General features: G+C 42.4%; 1 protein-coding gene across 1 annotated transcript; it reads right to left on the reverse strand.

Moving 5' to 3' along the window:
• Positions 1-1,091: 1,091 nt before the first annotated feature.
• LOC139465495 (carbohydrate sulfotransferase 1-like) lies at positions 1,092-13,937 on the reverse strand. Its single transcript, XM_071247218.1, has 4 exons — positions 13,913-13,937; positions 3,011-3,073; positions 2,188-2,371; positions 1,092-1,884 (listed from the first exon to the last, which is right to left on the reverse strand). Exons 2-4 carry the CDS (start codon positions 3,045-3,047, stop codon positions 1,092-1,094), a joined length of 1,014 nt encoding a protein of 337 aa, XP_071103319.1. The 5' UTR covers positions 3,048-3,073; positions 13,913-13,937.
• Between the last annotated feature and the right edge of the window lie 7,050 nt (positions 13,938-20,987).

Genomic DNA, 20,987 nt, shown 5'->3' on the forward strand with positions numbered 1-20,987 from the left:
CAAACATCCACCATACCCAGCTCCCTTAGTTCTCTCTCCCCCCCCCCCCCCCCCCCCCCCCCCCCCCCCAACCCCATCGGCATCTATTCCAAATCTCAAAATTCCGAAAATTCTATATAAGCAACCCCTAAAGCCCCCTCTTTGGTTGCACAGACCACTTTCACCCCTGAAGGAAACACATTAAATGGCCTGGTCTGGGCGGGTCCGTGTGCGAAATACGCAACAGTCGGAAAGCGCACGTTAAATCTCCAAAGTAAGTAAGTAAGTAAGCACAACTAGTACCCGTCCCCATTACACGCAGCACATACCCACCTTACATATCTTACCTTGCACTGAGTGTCGGATTCTGATTAGGTGAGACCCATTCTATTATTTTCAAGCAACCTTGCCGAACTTACTGGCATTACACGTGCAGCATACTTACCGCGATTTTGTATATCGAATTAATAATGTAAGATGCCATTCTCTGGGTATCTTCCGAAAGAAATAGATCAAGGGTGCATAACTTTCAGATTTGTTTTCTGAGACAAAGGACCGCAGAAATGCCTAACTGTGGTATTATGATGGTCCTTGTCCTTGTAACAGTGACACTTTCACCTTTAACACAATCGTGCACCTGTCCACTATTCTGGTATCGTTCCTGGCATGCGTGGCGTAAATGGATCAATATGTGTCTCTATCCTGTCCTTGTTTACCAGTTTGTTTGTTTGTCTGTTTGTTGTTTAACGCCGCACTCAGCAATATTCAAGCTGTATGACGGCAGTGTGTAAATAATCAAGTCTGGACCAGACAATCCAGTGATTGACATCATGAGCATCGATCCACGCATTTGGGATACGATAACATGTATCAACCAAGTCAGCAAGCCTGACCACCCGATCCCGATAGTCGCCTCTTACGACAGGCATAGTCACCTTGTTATACATTGGTTGATTCAATTCAAACGTAAAACACATTTCAAACATATGATAACGTGACTCGAGCCAAAACAGATATCCGTTAAGCCGTTATTCAGTTAGTTTTTCTTTCTATTTGTATGTACGACGATAGAAAATGTTAAAAATGGAAATAATAACGTTTTCTGTTAATTCCTAAATTCGTGTTAAATCCTTGGGCATGTCAGTAAGGGTTGTCCTCGACATGTCGCGAAACGTAAACTTTGTTACTGCTAAGTATCCAACCTTTCGATACAATTCTGAGCAGCTATGATCAATTACTGACACATCACGATACGAAAGATGCTCTCGCCACCTGAACGCTGCATAGGTTGAGTTTTTACTGATACATCTTGCTCCACACCGTGTTACATTGTTAGCTGTGATATCCAAGATGTAGTTTTGTATTGTGCTTGTAAGTTCTATTCCAAGGAAATCGTAAACTTGCTTAGACACATTAATTGGGTCGAGAGCAATGTCCTCATAACGTATAGTAAAAACACGCCCGGGGAACTTCTTCTTGAAACTGACGGACTTCTTAACATCAGTATACATTTTGTCACACGTTGCCTTAACAGACCCTCTAATACCGTCAGGTAAATGCCCCACCATCTTCTGTGACGCTAAGAGCCCTCTAGGGTCACGAAGGAGGTGTATGACCTTCAATTCTGGATACTTGGACAGGAGGTCATACATTGTGATCATCTTTGTGCGGATGACCTTGGCAAAAACAACACGGGACTTGACACATTCTGACAACACCGGTTTGAGACATTCTTTCAAATCGGATACTGATTCAACATTCCTGGTGCAGTTGTAATAGTCGATGGTGCTGTAGCTGTTCTTCAGGTGATGTTGTGTGAGTGTCGTAGGGTCCATGGATGTCAGGTCGCAGGTTAGTAACGATTCAAGAACGTGTTGTTGCCTCTTCCCTTTTCCTTTGTCGAATCTGAAAGCACATTAAGATGTGTTTGTTAATTTCTCGATTGCGCGTACATATCTTCATGTGAAATACGTCATTACTTTCGCGTAGGAGAACAGCCAACTTTGTATGCACTCACTCACTCACTCACTCACTCACTCACCCACCCACCCACCCACCCACCCACTCACCCACTCACTCACTCACCCAAAACCCACTCACTCACTCACTCACTCACTCACTCACTCACCCACCCACCCACCCACCCACTCACCCACCCACCCACTCACTCGCTGGCACTCACCACGCGATGCCTCAAGTGCAACTCACCTTTTGTTGTTGATGTCAAAAAGGTGAGACAAATGATACTTCTCCACGGAGAATAACGGTTCAAACATGTAGAATACATCCGGGCTCTGCTGTATGATATCACCTGTGAAGCTTGACCCAGTCCGCATGTACGCCAGAAGTATGACCTTTGTTGCTTCAGGTGTGGGCCTCGACAGACGAACATCTAAACGTAACGAGGAACATCTAATTTCCTACCTCACACGCGATCTGCAGTCAATATCTATTTCTTGATGACATACCCGGCACAGTATGTAATCTAACTCGTGCGGATATAGGTCCCACACTCTATTGCTTGTTGGGACCAGAGTTAAAATAGGTCCTACCCTCTATTGCTTCTTTGTTGTAGAGGACGTCATATTGTTATTTGTTTTGGGCTGTTCTATTCCACTAATAGGGTTATATGCAGTCAGCACTGCGTGCACTAGGCCATGTTTATTATTTAGTCTGTAGAAGGTTTGGTGATCCCCTTAGAAATACCCTTTGAAAGATTTGATTACAAATATACACATCATTCAATAGTCGTTAATCAACGACATCTGCGTGTCAGTTCCTTGTAGGCGAAGCATCACACTGCAGAGAACGCACGCAGTTTAAGATTTATATTAGGATATATCCTACTTACAATGATGTTACGATCCTACACTTATCATCCCATACTTAAATTATATCAGACGATTGTACAATATAAATCAACGTAAGTGGAAAATTACCCATTTTGATAGTTTTCATACAACAAATGATGAAATCACACACTCGCAACATAAGTTGTGGTAAGTATATGAAATGACTTAATTGCTCTCACATGGAAGTATTTCCTTCTCTGCCGGAACGACTGGCATCAATGCAGACTTGAACTCTCGGGGGCCTTAAAAAGAAGAACTGTGCTACTATCTGATAGACGCTACGATCTGCAGTTCAAGTCTTCAAACCTACACACATCTGTTTTAACACATTAAAGTTTACGATAAATACAAATTGCTGTATATCGGCCACGCTGCAATACGTACGTTAGTGACTGCGAGTGACAAGAACACAACATTCAGCCAATGTCAATAACAAATGAAGTATCGAGTCGGGCCTGCTAATACTTAGTAGAGAAGAGTAAGTGGTGTAAGCATCTTACTCTCAATATATGATCAGGCTTATGGCATGTACAGTAGTAAATGCACAGTACAGCAGTAAATTCACAGTACAGCAGTAAATTCACTGTACAGCACTAAATGCACAGTACAGCAGTTAATTCACAGGACAGCAGTAAATGCACAGGACATCAGTAAATGCACAGTACAGCAGTAAATTCACAGTACAGCAGTAAATTCACAGTACAGCAGTTAATCGACAGTACAGCAGTAAATGCACAGGACAGCAGTAAATGCACAGTACAGCAGTAAATGCACAGGACAGCAGTTAATCGACAGTACAGCAGTAAATGCACAGTACAGCAGTAAATTCACAGTTCAGCAGTTAATCGACAGTACAGCAGTAAATGCACAGGACAGCAGTAAATCCACAGTACAGCAGTAAATGCACAGGGCAGCAGTAAATGCACAGTACAGCAGTAAATTCACAGTACAGCAGTAAATGCACAGGACAGCAGTAAATGCACAGGACAGCAGTAAATTCACAGTACAGCAGTAAATTCACAGTACAGCAGTAAATGCACAGTACAGCAGTTAATCTACAGGACAGCAGTAAATGCACAGGACATCAGTAAATGCACAGTACAGCAGTAAATTCACAGTACAGCAGTAAATTCACAGTACAGCAGTAAATTCACAGTACAGCAGTTAATCGACAGGACAGCAGTAAATGCACAGGACAGCGGTAAATGCACAGTACAGCAGCAAAATTCACAGTACAGCAGTAAATGCACAGTACAGCAGTTAATTCACAGGACAGCAGTAAATGCACAGGACAGCAGTAAATGCACAGTACAGCAGAAAATGCACAGTACAGCAGTAAATGCACAGTACAGCCGCAAATGCACAGTACAGCCGTAAATGCATAGTAAAGCTACGTCGTAGATAACCTAATCGGCTGCTGAATAACACGTGTTAATCATATCATAGATTGTGATATTGCAATTTCCTTTGTTATTTGAAAACAAATTCAGCCTATTCGTCTTCAAATGTCTTTTTTTCAAATCATGAAAAATCTAGAGCATTTAATGTTTTGCTCCTAATTGATTCAACATGACACACACTTACTAAATGCAAAGCTTTCAAGTTACGAAAGATTCATTGTTTAGCCTTTTAAAACATAAAGTCGAAAAGAAAAACAGGCGTTCCTGTCTTTTATTCGTTAGGAGCAATGGCCCCCAAATCAACAAATAGAAACGTTGCCTTAGTGTACACTCACATACCCTCAAAGCTCCAAAGTCCGCCAAGATAGATGGTCATAGCTGTGATAAATGCAAGAAGCATTTGAAAACACAGTGAACGCCTTGACATCTCTAACATCAAATATGAAAATGACACCTTTGCTCCTGGGATGTTTCTCTGTTAAGTAGATAGTAGTTGAGAAAATTGAGCTAGGTATATCTCTTTATTATCAATAAAGGTCATCCGTTCTTTCGGGCCTGTTCGGTCCAGTCACGTTCATGTACATTGGACACGCTACTGATAACGTCCTGTACAAAAAGTCATATCAATTGCAACCGGGCCGTGATAGATAGTGTTTTTGCTAATTTTAGTTTAAGATTGACATTTAATGTTATTTCATTACAAACACATACAAAATTAGTTTGTAAATATTATGTTCCAACCACACAATTAAAACAAAATAGTGAACACAGGTTAAAAAACTAAAACGCTTCCTGTATTCCGGATGTAACAATCAAGGATTTTCAACATATTACCCAGTAATAGGTAAAAACCAACACTACAAAATTAAGATAGTGCAAGTTTGAAATCAAAATGAAAACATTGCTTTTCATTGTCACAGAGAAAAGCAGGGGGTGTTCACAAATGTCGTTATTGAGGACGGCTGGAACACTATATACGGCCGCTGAAGCTCCAGGGTACAGTAAGTCTTCAGCAACCCATGCCTGCCGTAAAAGGCGACTATGCTTGTCGTAAGAGGCGACTAACGGGATCGGCTTGTCAGGCTCGTTAATTTCGTTGATGCATGTCATCCATCCCAATTGCGTGGATCGATGCTCATGTTGTCAATAACTGGATTGTCTGATCCAGACTCGATTACTTACACACCACCGTCATATAGCTGGAATATTGCTGAGTGCGGCGTTAAACAACAAACAAACAAACACTATGTCCTGGTACCACGCTCCAGTACGTTGTAAGTCACACACTGCGTGCGGCTGGGGACTGCAGGATTGACTTGTGTTACAGAGGGGTAAAACAACTCACTATGACCGCCACAGACCCAATACATTCAATTTAAATAGAGGATCTTACACAAGGGTATTGCTCATTCATATTGTTACACGCTCACCTCTTCGCGAACACCTCGTATCATCAGATTTTGACAGGGTTCATAAACACATGCTCATGATATTGTCGGATTTATCGCATCGAATCTGCTTTATGTAGATATTTCTATCGAATATGGAAAGGACTTTGTCACTTTATTTAAAGAATTGACTTCAATATGATTAACATTTATAGGGTTTAGACGTAAAGAGCGATGTGTAGCTGATTTACGGAAAGCGTTCACACCTGTATTTATGTTGATAACTCCATAGACGCAAACACATATTGAAGTCATTTCTTATAAATATATTTCAACAATAGGAACTTAACATATACTGAACCGCAAAAGAAACGTCAGCATGGATAGATATATGAGAAACCGTATTTGTCCAAACACTGTAAACATACTTTGAGATATATTAAGATGAAACTTGGCAAAACTGATAATCAAGGTTGAAATTAAAGTGTCAAATGTTCTTCATGTGAAACACAACACTAGTCTCTGAGAAAAATCACAAGCCAGTATCTCGTGTGTCCGCCATGTGCATTGATGACTGCCGTGCAACATCGAAACATGGAATGGATACGTGATGAAGGCTGTGAGCCCACACTCTGAGGCGGTTGATGAAGGCCATAGGTACGTACTTAAGCCCACACCGAGGAACGCCCGACGCAGTTCAACTGCAGTTGTCGGCCTTCGGTCGGACGTCATTCAGCCGTCTTTGAATCTCGTCCCACAGGTGCTCATTGGGATTCAAATCAGACTGAGGGCAGGTCATTGCATTGTTCTGATGCCATTCTGCTGGAGGAAGTCTCTTGTTGCTCTCGCAGTGTGGGCACGGGCGTTATCATGCTGAAACTCGTAGTTGCGGCGACGTGCCAAATGAGGTATGGCGTGTTGTCTCAAGACTTGATCAATGTACCGAGCTGCTGTGCTACCATTGCCTCTCCCTGGACCGATGTTCTGGGAGACCACAGGACCCACCCTCTGTGCAAGACCAATTCCAGCCCACTCCATGATGCTCAGACCACCCCACGAGTCTCTCTCAACAACACAAGCATCCGAATAACCATCCCTACGGCTTCGCCAGACTCTCTCTCTGCCATCTGCTGTTGAGATACGGTAACAGCCGGTGGCGCCATTACTGGTGCTGTGTTCCCCACTGAAGACGGTCCCGGCAATGACGTGGTGTCAGAATGGTTCCTCGTTGTGGCCTGTGACAGTGGAGGTGTCTGCTCGTCAATCGTCGATGCACGGTGACCGCACTAACGTGTCGCTGGTGTGTCCCCATAGTCTGTCGAGCTGTTTCCGCAGCAGTAACAAAGCGATCTTGAAGATGCTGTTGCACAATCTGACGATCCTGACGTCGGGTGGTGACCCTTGGTCTTCCACTACGTGGACGGTCATCTGTAGTGTTGGTGGTCTGGTACCGTTGCAGGAGCATGTATATGGTTCTTACGTGGACTTGAAGCGCATTGGCTACTTGCCGGGTGGTTTGTCCAGCTTGCAATCGCCCAAGGGCTCGGTGTCGCTGATTTATTGATGGCATGTGGTAGCAATTCAATAACGAAGGAATGTTATCCGATCTGGGTGGATTTTTATAGGGCAAATAAATTGGGGAACGCATGTGCATTCCAATTTGCACGGAACTCATGACGCGCATCGGGTTACCATGGCCGTAGCCGTGATGCGTTTGGGCGATCGGTTTTATCGTCATCTTCTTTGTTGTTTTTCATCATCAAATTTCATTTTTCCGGACAAGGTAATGTTAAATTTTGGAACCTTTGACAAAAATAACCCAGATATTTAAATGACAACTTTTTATGCAATGTTACTTGGGGTGACGTTTCTTTTGACGACAGTACTAAATTAGGGCAATAATGCAACACAAGTCCCGCCCATTCTATCATCAGCCAATCAAGAAACATAACACCGTTAGTTGGCGCATTGAAGTTTCTTTTCGGTTTATGAAAACATACGCAGAAATACAACAATGCCTGGTTCACCAATCAAATGCGACGTGATCATTTGAACTTTATCTATGTCTTCTTGATATCACGTTTCCACGAAGGTTACCATGACCTTTCTCCTGGTTGCAGAGAAAACTAAAACTATTTCGGATTTTGTGGATTCCTCGGTCGACCTCGGGCAAACTGAAACTTGTTTTACTCAGGACATAAAACTGATATCATATTAGAGATAGTGTATTATTCAAATTATTGTCACAATTTAATGTGAAGAGGAATCAATACAATCAGTTTGGATACTCGTGGAGAATGGTCAAGATGACAATGTTCGTTAACGTTGTAGGAATAGTATCAAGTGGCATGTTCCTCCTTTGAAGTAACCATCAAAATAACCGAGAAAATGCTAATCATGCAGTATGATTTGATTGTAATTTGTCGTTACTTCCGTACGTTGTATGAACTAGAGTTTGTAGTTTAACGCAAAACTTAGCAATATTCCAGTTGTAAGACGGCGGTCTTTAAATGATAACCAGATAATATAGTGATTATATAACGCAACGTTATTGTATCTTGGGTTGACCAATATCGCTGTCTCTCATGAGACACATTATATTCACTTATTTATTTTGACACTGATATTTTTGACACAGAAAATTAATCTAGTTATCTGTAGTTGGAGACAATCACCGAGATATTTACGATGGCAATACACCACGGATGGGAATTGCATTGTATCAAACATAGCGCACATGGATTTTCAAGAAAAATAATTTCCTTTACAATCTTTCACAGGCATATATGTAACAGTCGTCTTTTCTAGATTGTTGTTTTGTTTAGGTTTCATGATAATTGCGCGACATAAAGCGAGAGTTGTCGATTGTCAAGTCATCCACTTGTCAAACAGTCTTGTGGAGAGTTTTTGAATGTGTACGTATAAATTTATATATGAAACAGATGAGCGGTGTCTTGCTTGCTTAAAACAAAACACGTTCATTCACGTTAAGAACATATGTCTTAAACGGTTTTCTTTAATCATAAACAGCATATTCACTGCATTTGTACACAACAGAGGTAATTAAAAATTAAAATATTGTTTTTTTAAGTTTCAACAAAACCAGTAAATGCCCTATCTTGTCAATAGAAGTCCTGGTTCATCACGTGATTGTCTGGTTTGCTTACAGGCCGCCGTCATTTGCCAGGAACACTGCTGTGCGGCGTCAGACAACAAACAAACATTTATTCTTTATTCAATTAATGAGGGGCGGGGCATGGTGTTCCTTTTCGCGAACACCTGGAGTCATCACTGATTTTCAGTAGCCCTTCCATATGGTTGTCACGGCTATTTTGTTTTTCACGCCCAGTGGAGTATGTCTCGATGGGTGGTTCGGAAGGGTTGTCGGTTGGCCTTGTTTTGTCTTTACAATACCCATGCAAATAACACCACTGGGACTAAGAACTAATTATTACACCCGGTTCAAACCGGTTTCCTTGTAGTGGCAGATGAAAATCTGAGACGAATATCTGTTTCTTGGTGTCTGGCTGGAGAAGTACGATAGTGACTGATGTCCTCCTTCTAGACGCCATTCCCACCTGCACCAAGGCTCTGGAACCCTGGAGTGACATGCAGCTGTTTCTGGAGGAGCTCCAGCCTTGTCACAGTAATCTCCCATTACCTGACAGGGTGGTCTTTCTGTTATTTACACTGCCATGTACAAGTTCCTAGTGACGCCAAACTGGCCAGCTGGTATCTTATCACATTGTTCACCTGCTGCCGACCGCCATCATGGCCATGTTAAACAAATAAACAAACAAACAAAACTATCAAATAGTGATCATACTTGGTGTTCTCGAAAAGATTAGCGTCTCAATAACAAAAAGACATCATAACATAATGCCAAAGCGTTGTATCAATACTTGGAGGTGCCGTATTCCTGGAGAGCGCTTTCCATAAATATATCTATCAGAACATGAAGCTTTTCTAATGCCATCACGTATTTTGTAACGTGAACGCATTGTGAATTAAAGCGACAGAATCCTTTCCATAACCGTAAGGCATCTCTGCTGAAAGCAGAGTCCATTGAACGATTAGGACTATAGAATAGTAATAAACGTTTACACGTGTTCTTAAATCACTATCTAATAGCGATGACACCAGGTGTTCATGAAAATGAGGAGCGTATCCTTCGCCATCGGTGGCACCCGCAACAAACACATGCACAGGCAAGGTATTTGTTCACCTACAAACATCGAAATTTGAAAATGTCCTCACATATCTACCATAAAACGTTTTGAAAGCTTTACTGAAGCCCTGACTGTTGTAACCTTTTCATCAAGAGTCGTGTGATTCTCTTTGAAATCTTAGAAGGCAGAGCATGCTTGATCGTACCTCAAAAGCTGGGAGATGTAGACACAGAAGGCTGGAGCTGCCGGAATGTTGCTCAATATAAAAGGAAAGTTGACTATTGGAAAGTAGAAGTCATCCCTCTTGTCATACAGACTAGTGAAGAGTTGTTTTCCACACATATGAGGCGGTGTCACTGGTCTCCTTTATTTTAGTTCAGGTGGGTAAATCAGTGGAAGGGAATATACTATCTGACATTCATACTCGTATACACTCGTTAACTTCAGACACGTATATAGATATACACACATATTATTTTCAGACATTTTAATATATTTACACACATATTAAATTCAGACACGCATATACACACATCTTAACTTTAAATACGTATAAATACATTCACATATGAGTTTCAGAAACGTATACGCATATAAAGACATAATAATTCCAGAAACTTATTTTGTATAGACATATACACACATACTAATTTCAGTATAAACATATAATTTATAACTTATACGGCTTTTTCATTGGACAAGAGGTCGGTCACATGACCGCGAAACCGTCGTTTATAAGTGTATGATCTACACAATTTGACGTTCATACTTTTTTTACGAGACCGTCTTCTTGTAATGACGTAATCACTGACGGACTAATTCCACAATCCTAGGGAAACCGCTGGGAATTCCTTTGCACAAATACACACAGAAGCGTTCTTTCTGAACATTTGGATCCTTGAATCTTGAACTCGGCCTTTCAGTTTACATTGCGAAATGTTAGAGAGTTTAATTGCATGATTGTTCACTAATAACCTCGCTACAAGCCATCCCAATGGAAAAAAAAGAAGAAAACAAGTGCTTTTCTAAACTATCATAGTATCGACTCGATCCGTGTCTATTCAGACAGCGACAGGCTACAGCAATCTATGTATTGGCCTGAGTGTCTGTTGGACACATCTTAAAACACCTTTCAATGATCGGCCAGTTGATCAATGATGACTAAAACATGTAACCGCCACAGGTTCATTAACAACTTCCGAAATCTCTCCCGGTCATTTTGAAGAAATGAATATTTGTGAAATTGAAAATGATCTGGACCTGACAGTCACCCCGGGTATCATAGAAGGCTTGTTCCGATGCTAACTGTGCAGGTTAATCCCATATGTAAAAAAGATACTCATTCTTGCCCGAGCCCTATAAAAACTGTCTCAAATATTCCACAATGACGTACGTATTATAATGGCACTATCTGATCTTGCATTAACCTCACATTTGTGTGCATGTGCCAACCAACCCACAATGTGATACATGGTATGCCTGAACGATTTGGGATTGACAATAACTGTAGAAATCAGTGGGGGCATCAAACGGACAATGTAATAGAAATGTGCATGATCAGATTTGTCGATGAGTTTATGGGACTTCGCCACGGAACAGCGTGTGACCAACAACTTTTCCACTGTTCTCAGCTCACTCAAACCAGAGTGGAGGGGATGCTGACAGGGTGTTGACTTGGTGCTTCTGCAGTCAGCCGTATAGGGCTGATGCAGCTGATAGAATACAACCAAAGGTCATGGCGGCTTCCCTTGATCTCTTGTCGAGCTCATACCAGCACTGCGACTGATACACTTAACTTATCCTCTATAAGGGGCCGTCGGGTAGCCTAGTGGTTAAAGCGTTCGCTCGTCACGCCGAAGACCCGGGTTCGATTATTGCTGTGATATTGCTGGAATATTGTTAAAAGCGGCGTAAAACCATACGCACTCTCACTCACTCATCCTCCTTATCTTCGGCATAGACTAACCCCGGGATCCAATCCCGTGGTTCTCGCGATCGCAAATTACCGGTCAATGTTTTTCAATAGCCAACAATATTTACTACATTACTCAGTCTATCGGACAGAATGCAATTGTAAAGCAGTCTCAATGTTGGGTTGGCGATATAAACAACATGGCGACCAGTCCCATTTTTTACTACAGAGTTTGCGAGAAACTCAGCGTTGATAAACTGACACGTAAAAGACGTTAAAGATGGAACTTGTTGTTACCCTGCCTGGCGCTCGGTATAAAGGGGATAAACAAGGGCTGGTCGGCTCGGGGTCAGTATACTGTGTCTGGGGTATTCAGGTTAAACTGATGCATCGTATCTCACTGGGCTCGCAGTAACTCAGACTATTGGTCATTTACACTACAGGACCAGAGGAGGACCAGATACCGTTATGTCGAACCGAACGTTCGATCAGTTGCTGTGTAGAAGGTTTGCTATGTCGTGGATACATGTAAAGACCGAGTAGTCTCTGAAGACATGGGCAATTCAGTGTTAACAGAACTCTTTAATGCCATCGCTTTGTCTCTTGGTTTCAGGAACAGTTGGTGCCTGCATATGCCCTCAGCCTCGTCATTTTTGTTTTCGGTTTTACGTCATTTTTTTCACGTTTAGGAAATGAAACTTCGCGAAATTACATATTTTTTGTCTGAATGCGCACTTTTCCTGGGGTCTTTTCCAATCATCATCGTGTAGTAGAAGTCACCAGTGACATTAATGACTCAAAGAAAAAGGTTTAAGAAGTTATATATAGTTTCTCCCGGATCCCTAAACAGCGAATACTTGGAAATCAATAAAAACAAGCACGCCATGTGACTCCATGACAGTAGTCTACAAGAGAAATGACAAGAAACATGTTCTAAAAAATATGAATTTCATTAAGAAACGACTTCATTAAGATTTTTTCACGACAATATGTCAAAAATATAAACAAAAGGAAAACGTTTACTGATAAAACGATATGTGAAATGCCTATAGATAACATCTATAGATTACAGCCATGTGTTGGGGAAAGGGCATTTGGCCAAGTAGTAGGCATCAACATGGGCACCAGTTGTGCTCCAATCCTTGCTGATCTTCTGTATTTCTGCTCGGATTGGCAAAATCAAGACAAGAGAGTTTTAACTTATGCGTAAGATATAACGATGATCTAAACCGGAGTTACTCCCGGTTGTTGGTAAGAGAAACAGAGTCAGCAGTGCGGAGGAAGATACCAGCGTTATGTATATGGAATTTCCAGAGGTAGATTTATGGACGCTAGCTGCATCATCAAAGACAAATTTGTAAAACTAATTAAATCTAATCAAAATATATTCATATTTCAAATATATGCCTCACATTTTTCAAACACGTATTTTACATCCGAAGAAGTCATGAAACAACATGGTAGGGACACGGTTTTTAAAGATGTTGCCAGACACACAGGTGGACGTCAGGTTGGTGCATCGTCTCCCTTTCTTCTGTAGCTGGGCTAAGGAGACAATGCCGAACTTCACAGGGAAAGCTCACCAACTAACTGTCGCCAACTTTTATAAGGGAACATTAAACTTATGTGAAAATGAATTTAAAGCCAAACTTGTTCATTCACTAACAGTTGGGGCGGTCGGGTAGCCTAGTGATTAAAGTGTTCGCTCGTCACGCCGAAAACCCAGGTTCGATTCAAGACATGGGTACAATGTGTGAAGCCCATTTCTGGTGTCCCCCGCCGTGATATTGCTGGAATATTGCGAAAGGCGGCGTAAAATCAAACTCACTCACTTACTCGCTTATTCACTAATGAGCATCATGCCAATTATATTGCCGGGACCGGCGAGAAATTCGCAACTATAGGAGAATGCCAAGGTGAAGGGGCGAAGGCAGACGTCGACCGGATACTCTACAGAGCCCAGGAGAATCTGTGTGGACAATTTGTTGTCTGAACAGTGTGCAGGAGGGACAGGACAGGATACTCTACCCCCAGGCGGATACGTTGCCCTGCCGCCCTCGTCTCTCAGTAGAACATGTCTTTGTGCAAGGGGGCTTACCTGTGTGCGTGCGTGAGGAAAGCAGTGCACTGGAGAAATCTTCCTGATTTTTTTTACCTTTTCAATTTACTGCCACACTCTCAATTTCTAAAGGCTTCTAATACTTAGACTTACCTGGATGTTCACAATATACGTGGGTGTCACCTCCTACTGCCGCTCTGACTGGGTAAGGGATCATGTCCATATGGCGAATTTGGCATTGCGATATGAGACACAGTGTACAGATTTAAACTAAAATGCCAACTCAACTTTAAAGCTCTGTTGGAAGCTGATGATGTGAGTACAGTAGTGTGGTATTATTGGCTATTGGAGGCATAGTGTGAGAGCAGTGGTTGTTTTGAATAGTTCATCACGTAGAATTAAGCGTCACACTGCTCATGAACGTCCAGATCCCACTGACTACAACATCAAATCAAACCTTCCCCGTAACTTTCACTTAGATGCTACCTTCTTCTGTATCAACTGGGAATGTGGATTTGTAGTGGAGATTTGAACAAATGCCAATGTGTAACCGGTGCACACTTTAGGTAGTACATGGATCACCTGGAGTGTATTAGCAACGATCCGTCCTCCTCTCGGTGGTGACAGACAAAAGCAAGGGGCAAATTCGTTTAAAGATTAAAATATGTCGGATTATGTATTTACAAGGCATATACAGTGAACAAAACGAATGTTTACAGGCACCTTTTGAGGTGATATCCGCAGCGATATCAGCATCATCCATGGCTTAGCGTGAGTGGCATCGGTTACATCGAGAGCTGGAGTGTAGGACACAAAACAATATGCACACATTCTCACTGATCCCAATTCCGTGGATCGATGCGCGTGATGTCAGTCACTGGATTGTCTGGTCCAGACTCAATTATTTACAGACCGCCGACATACAGCCGGAATATTGCTGAGTGCAGAGTTGAACAACAACAAACAAACATTCCCTCAAAGATTGTCCAATCTGTTACACATACAGTCACTATCATCTAGTTACAATGATTCTTAGCTTTATTTTCCATTGTCGGGTATATTTGATTGAAGAACGTCTTTATCGAGGGCTTTCTGCCTTCTTATCTCAAAGGTAATTAACTTTATGCGAGGATTGCTACTATCTAAACGGTCTAGCCAAGACACTTTCGGAACCAATCCCACTGCTAACGTGATTATCGCTATAGTTACTTGATAAACCAGTATTTGTGTGGTTTGAGATTACAGGTAAACCTGGCAAAGCCCGGACTGGCTTTAATCGTGCGAGGTCGAGACAGGGGGTGGTTTGTCATTTCACTCTCAGCCTGTGTCTCGACTGTCAGTCGTACATATGTGCTGGTTTAATGACAGAGTCAGATAATGGAGTGGGCAGTCGAGTGAGGCAGATGTCCGGAGAGATAGGTGGACAGACCAAGATTGTTCCCACACTAATAGCTAGCGATACGTTAACGTAAGGACAGGGACATTGCAACGTTGTTAGGATCGAAAACATGTATTTCGTTTCCTATTTTCCTATTCAATCTGCTATATATCTATTATTGTGACAAGGTGCATGTGTTGGTAGTTGTGCGCGTGCATGTGTGGGTAGTTGTGCGCGTGCATGTGGAGACATGTCATTAAGAGATTCACAGGTAGTAGTCATTGTATAATTGTACAATGAATTACTATCAAATAGTGGGAAAACAGGTATTATTACGTCTATGACTTGCCTTTAGAAGTGATACAGATAAGGAAGATAATTTACGGATGCCAACGTCTTTATTATGAGGAACACAACGTTTTTACTCCTCCAACAGGTGAGACGTTGTGTTCCTCATAATAAAGAAGTTGGCATTCCTAAATTTATCTGGTATTATTGTCCATTGGAAAGTCATCCCCAGTGTTGTGAATAGTTTTTGTGACACTGAATCTTTATGCATAAATCTTAATATGAGACAGATGAGGTTGTGTCACAACTTTTCTTTACTTCTAGGTCTGGTGGGTTTGAATCAGTGACATGGACCTGGCTTACTGACCATTACTGAACGATATCCGATCATCGGTATGCCTGAAACATAAGTTAAACTACTTGGTTTGATTCCATTGTTTTGCAGAAATTCTGACTCGTATGCTAGCATGTCCAGCATTTCACATTTTGTTTTCTCTGTAAACTTCAGCTGACATATGCTTTCATTATTTGACAAATTGTAGTAAACCTTAGAAAACAGCAGCCTATTTATATCTATGGCGCTATTGCCCTGACGGCAAAGTCATCGCTACATGTTACAGCTAGTTTAGGAAGGTTTTTCTGCCCCTGCCAAATATTGTACCAAACAGTCGGCTCCTGATGTCACAGCAGTACCCCTCCGGTGACTCCCCCTCTCACCCCCACCCCATCCCCACCCCACCCACCCAATCAACTCCAAATCCCCGGTTCTGGATATCACAGCGAAACTGAAGTGTCCACTGACTGAAGTAGCTCCGTGACGAACCCATAAGGATCTCTGCGTGGGCCAGAATACACACAGTTGTACACAGTCTTGATTTAATTCCGCTGCGGGAACTGTCCAGTCGCAGTCCACGTTGTAGTCGTCGTCCCAGATGTGCTAACAAAACGGTTACCGGTTGCATAAAACACATAAGTTGTTTGGTTGTAAATGTATTTTCAGCGGAAGAAATTATGAAGTCTCCAGTTACATATATTTTAGAGGTGCTTCAATCTTTACTGTAAAATCCACTGACGCCTTGAGAAGCATCCATGCAAACATTTGTGTCTTGGTGTTCGGCAGAGAGTCGAGACTGATTACTCTCTGGCTTTGACACTTCATATTTACAATATGTCGCGAAATGACTCCAGTTTCACGACAGTTAGTGTTGCGCAGCGAACATAAATAGACCCCAGCACACACAACCGTAAATACTTGTCTGTCCCAGCCACTAACATGGGACCCCTGGGACTGACTGAGGGGAATGTCCATCCCAGCCACTGACAGAAGACCCCTGGGACTGACGGAGGGGAATATCCGTACCAGCCACTGACAGAAGACCCCTGGGACTGACTGAGGGGAATGTCTGTCCCAGCCACTGACAGAAGACCCCTGGGACTGACTGAGGTGAATATCCGTCCCAGCCACTGACAGAAGACCCCTGGGACTGACGGAGGGGAATATCCGTCCCAGCCACTGACAGAAGACCCCTGGGACTGACTGAGGGGAATGTCTGTCCCAGCCACTGACAGGAAACCCCTGGGACTGACTGAGGGGACTGTCTGTCCCAGCCACTGACAGGAAACCAGTGGGACTGACTGAGGGGAATGTCTGTCCCAGCCACTGACAGAAGGCCCCTGGGACTGACTGAGGGGAATGTCTGTCCCAGCCACTGACAGAAGACCCCTGGGACTGACTGAGGGGAATATCCGTCCCAGCCACTGACAGAAGACCCCTGGGACTGACTGAGGGGAATATCCGTCCCCGCCACTGACAGAAGACCCCTGGGACTGACTGAGGGGAAGAGTGAAATAGATGGCTGACAGAGTAGCCAAATATATCTGTCCATTTTTGTTGTCTCAATTATTTGACAGTTAAAATCGTTTTTGTTCCCCGTGCACTGATACAAGCGACAAAAACAAGTATTTAAGATGTGCATATCTCTTCTGTTAATGTAAAGTATTCTCAATTTTAAATTGTAAATGCCTAACTTACATACACATATTTTCTCAAACGTTAATCAAAATGTTTTTCAGCTAAAGAACTGTTTTGGAAGTTGACAGGTCGTAAATGAATAGTTCAGCTCCTCGTGTAGAGGTGCCTTTTCATGACCATCTTGAAACCTGTCTGTCTGTCTGACACATCGCTGCGGAGTCCTCGAAACCTCCCTGTGTTGCCTCTCAACGTCTTTTTTTAGAATAAAATTACATGACATCCGGATATTTTGAACGATCTCTTAATGCACTGCTATCTATCGTCACGACGGGAAACGATCTCGCTTTGCGAAAAACCACACCGTTATAAGTTAACTAACATAACTTGACATAACTTGGTGTGGAACATACAACCCGTGGGCGTGAAGAAGTTCCACGCTTCTACGTAAATACTCTTGAAAAGTTTACTGGCCACTTATCACTATAAATACACGTGTATGGTGTCTGTGCTATTAATCAGCAGCCTATACCATTACATCACGGCAGTCTTAACACAGATGCTGACGTTTTTATGCAGGCCTAGTCTGTCCGATATGGCCATTCTATGAATCCTTATACAGCTATTTCACACTGGTTACCCTCTTGCGTTGACAATTACTATCATGAAACGTCATACTTTTTGTCACTGATGCGGCAAATGTTGAAATGACGTTCATGAGGCTCCGCAGTCGTATGGCGGGAGGGGTGCTGTGCGGCGTAAGGCAACGTAAACAGGATATACTGACTTTTCAAGATTTCGTGTTTTAATGTACCCAACTTGCTTAGATAATATTTAAATCATGAAAGTAGCCATTTCAATCGCTTAATTGTTCTTATTACTCGCAAAAATGGTCTCATTTGTTTATGTTCCTCGTCTCGTTCAATGGTTATGCCCATTATATATTTTGGTTGAAATCCAACATGGCTGCCATTGGAGACCGTTCGACGCTATATCACCTTTGAAACATCAACATTCATTTACTAGACTCTATAAGAATTAAAAAAAAGACGAAGGTTAAGAATGTATCCCTTACTATCTCACGTTGGTAAATCTTATTTTGTATTTTGATCATTACTGAAGGGTAATGTCGGGTGAGCGTGCAGGCCACGTGCAGGCCACGGCAGGACGTTGACGTTGTTGGCTGCGAGAAGTTAGTGACAATTCTGGCTGTATGGGCTCTAGCATTGTCATGCTGATAAATGACACTATTTGGAGAAGTGGTAGGACACCTGGAGGGAGAATGTTATCCATGTAACGCTGAGCTGTCAAGTTGTCGTCAACGATGACCAGCGGTGACCTCTCCTGCCCACAGATCCCTCCCCACACCATGACACTCCCTCCACCATATGGTACTACCTCCTGCACGCAACACGCCGCCGTTCGTTCAACCCTTCGGCGGTAAACACGTTTTCTTCCATCAGCCCTAAACATACAGAATCGATTTTCGTCAGTGAAGACAACCCTCTGCCAGTCACGTCGTTGCCAACGTCGTACAGTCCGGGCCCATATTAATCGCAGACGACGATGTTGCACTGTCAATAGCTGTCCTCTGTATGGTCTAAAAGCACTGATTCCATGAGTCTTGAGTCTCCTGGCTACTGTCTGTCGACTAACCCTGTGACCTAAGGCATTTGTCGCCGATGTCGTCACTGTCAGGAAGCGATTTCGGAGGTGCAAGGTACGCAAGGGCGTGGTCACCCTGGGTCTGCCTGTTCTTGGCCTGTCAGCGGTCCGCCCTGTCTGTCTGTAACGTTGCATCAAGTTGGTAACGGCAACACGAGAGCAACCGAAGGTTCGTGCAATATGGGCGTGGGTGGCTCCCATCTGTACCATACCCAAGGCTCGTTCATGTTGTTCGACTGTGAGTCGTGGCATTTCTTTTGTGTTTTTCACTTTTTCGCGTGTTATCTCGCAAACATGTAACAGACGATTAACATTTTCTGCATACACTATTGTTGTATTTAGGTTATGTGTTTTTGATACACTTCATCGAATAAAAATATTATACTTTGTCTGAAATTTATATTTTCAGTTGGTAAAGTTTCTTTTAGATGTCAGTTTATATCCGAAGCTTAATGCCGTCACAATACGTTATGCTATACTATGCTACATCTCGGCCACGCCATTATCCTGCCTGCGTGGTGTGTATCATCTCGTATCATCACTTCACTTCATAGAGATTCATAAACACATGCTCGTGGTGTATAGTCGGAATCGTACAATCGACTCTGCTCTTGACAGAGATTTCCTTTTGAATATGAAAAGGGTTTTGTCGCTTTGCTGTGTTGTACTATGTTACGGGTTCTCCCGTTGGACGAACAAAGTCTGCCTTTGCATTGAACTATTTAACAGTAAATTATTAGATTCCCCATTGCTGCAACTGTTTCAAAGAGCAAATACAGCAACACGACACCCTGTTATTAATCTAAGATAATTACTCTACAGAAGTAGGAACCAGTGTATCTAGGAATTCACATGGAACGTTGTTTTATAAAAGAGAATCGTGTAAGAGTTGACCGATATCCTTAGATGACATGACTCGCCTATTACATGTGATGGGGAAAAGACGCATTATCGACGTGGAAGCTGCGTGCGGCCATCAGGCCCATTACACATGGAGTCTGTACAATCGCCTATTTCATAACACAGTATGCATTATCGCTATATGAAAGGGCGGTGTATTTATATTTTCCCGAGGACATGAACAATGGTTTATTTCCGGCCTGGGATGTGATAACCACATGGGGCAAGAGTGGTTTAGGAAAAAGACGCCGTTCTATAACCAGTAATCTCATGCAAACTATCGCATGATTAAGATGGATACAAAGGAAAGTTTTGTGGCGCAACTTAACGTGTGGAACCTAAAGCTGGTAATCCCAAACTACCACAATTCTGCAATATAATAATGTTTATCGGTATTGTAGATCGGTAATCGTCAGTAGCACTCCCAACAGCTGTAACGCAAATATGACGTCATTGTGCACGTGTAATACAACGGCATCCTCTATCAGATGATGACGTAACGGGTTTCTATGACTACGCCTGTCACCTGCAGAGAACATTTTGAAAGATAAAGCAAAGTTGATAAATATGAATAATATGATTACGATATTTATTGCACCATGGATTAATATGAAGTCTTTTCAGTATAAATCTCTCCCAAAAGCAGAATGCATTGTACAATTCCGACTATACATTAAGCATGCGTCCATGAATCTTTGTCACATCGTGGTGACACACAATGTTCGCGAGGTGAGCGTATCCTGCCCCATCGTTGACAGCCGTCACAGACAAACGCAAAGGCAAGTCAATAGGTGTCAACACGTGAACATAGGGTTCGAGACAGATAGGTAATTGCATCAGACATAATTTTTGACAGTGATACGTCAAACTTGGAATGTCCTCCACATTAAACTTTTTTTATGTTTTAATAAGGCCTTGAATTTTGTAACCTTGATATAACAACTAGTGAGCATGAGTCGCATGACGTACTGTTAAAGCTTGGTAGAAAGAGCATGCTTTATTGTACCTCGATTTTGTGAAAGTTTGCT

This window comes from Haliotis cracherodii, unplaced genomic scaffold (assembly GCF_022045235.1).
Source record: "Haliotis cracherodii isolate W230 unplaced genomic scaffold, xgHalCrac1.p SCAF_18, whole genome shotgun sequence".
Classification (NCBI taxonomy): domain Eukaryota; kingdom Metazoa; phylum Mollusca; class Gastropoda; order Lepetellida; family Haliotidae; genus Haliotis; species Haliotis cracherodii.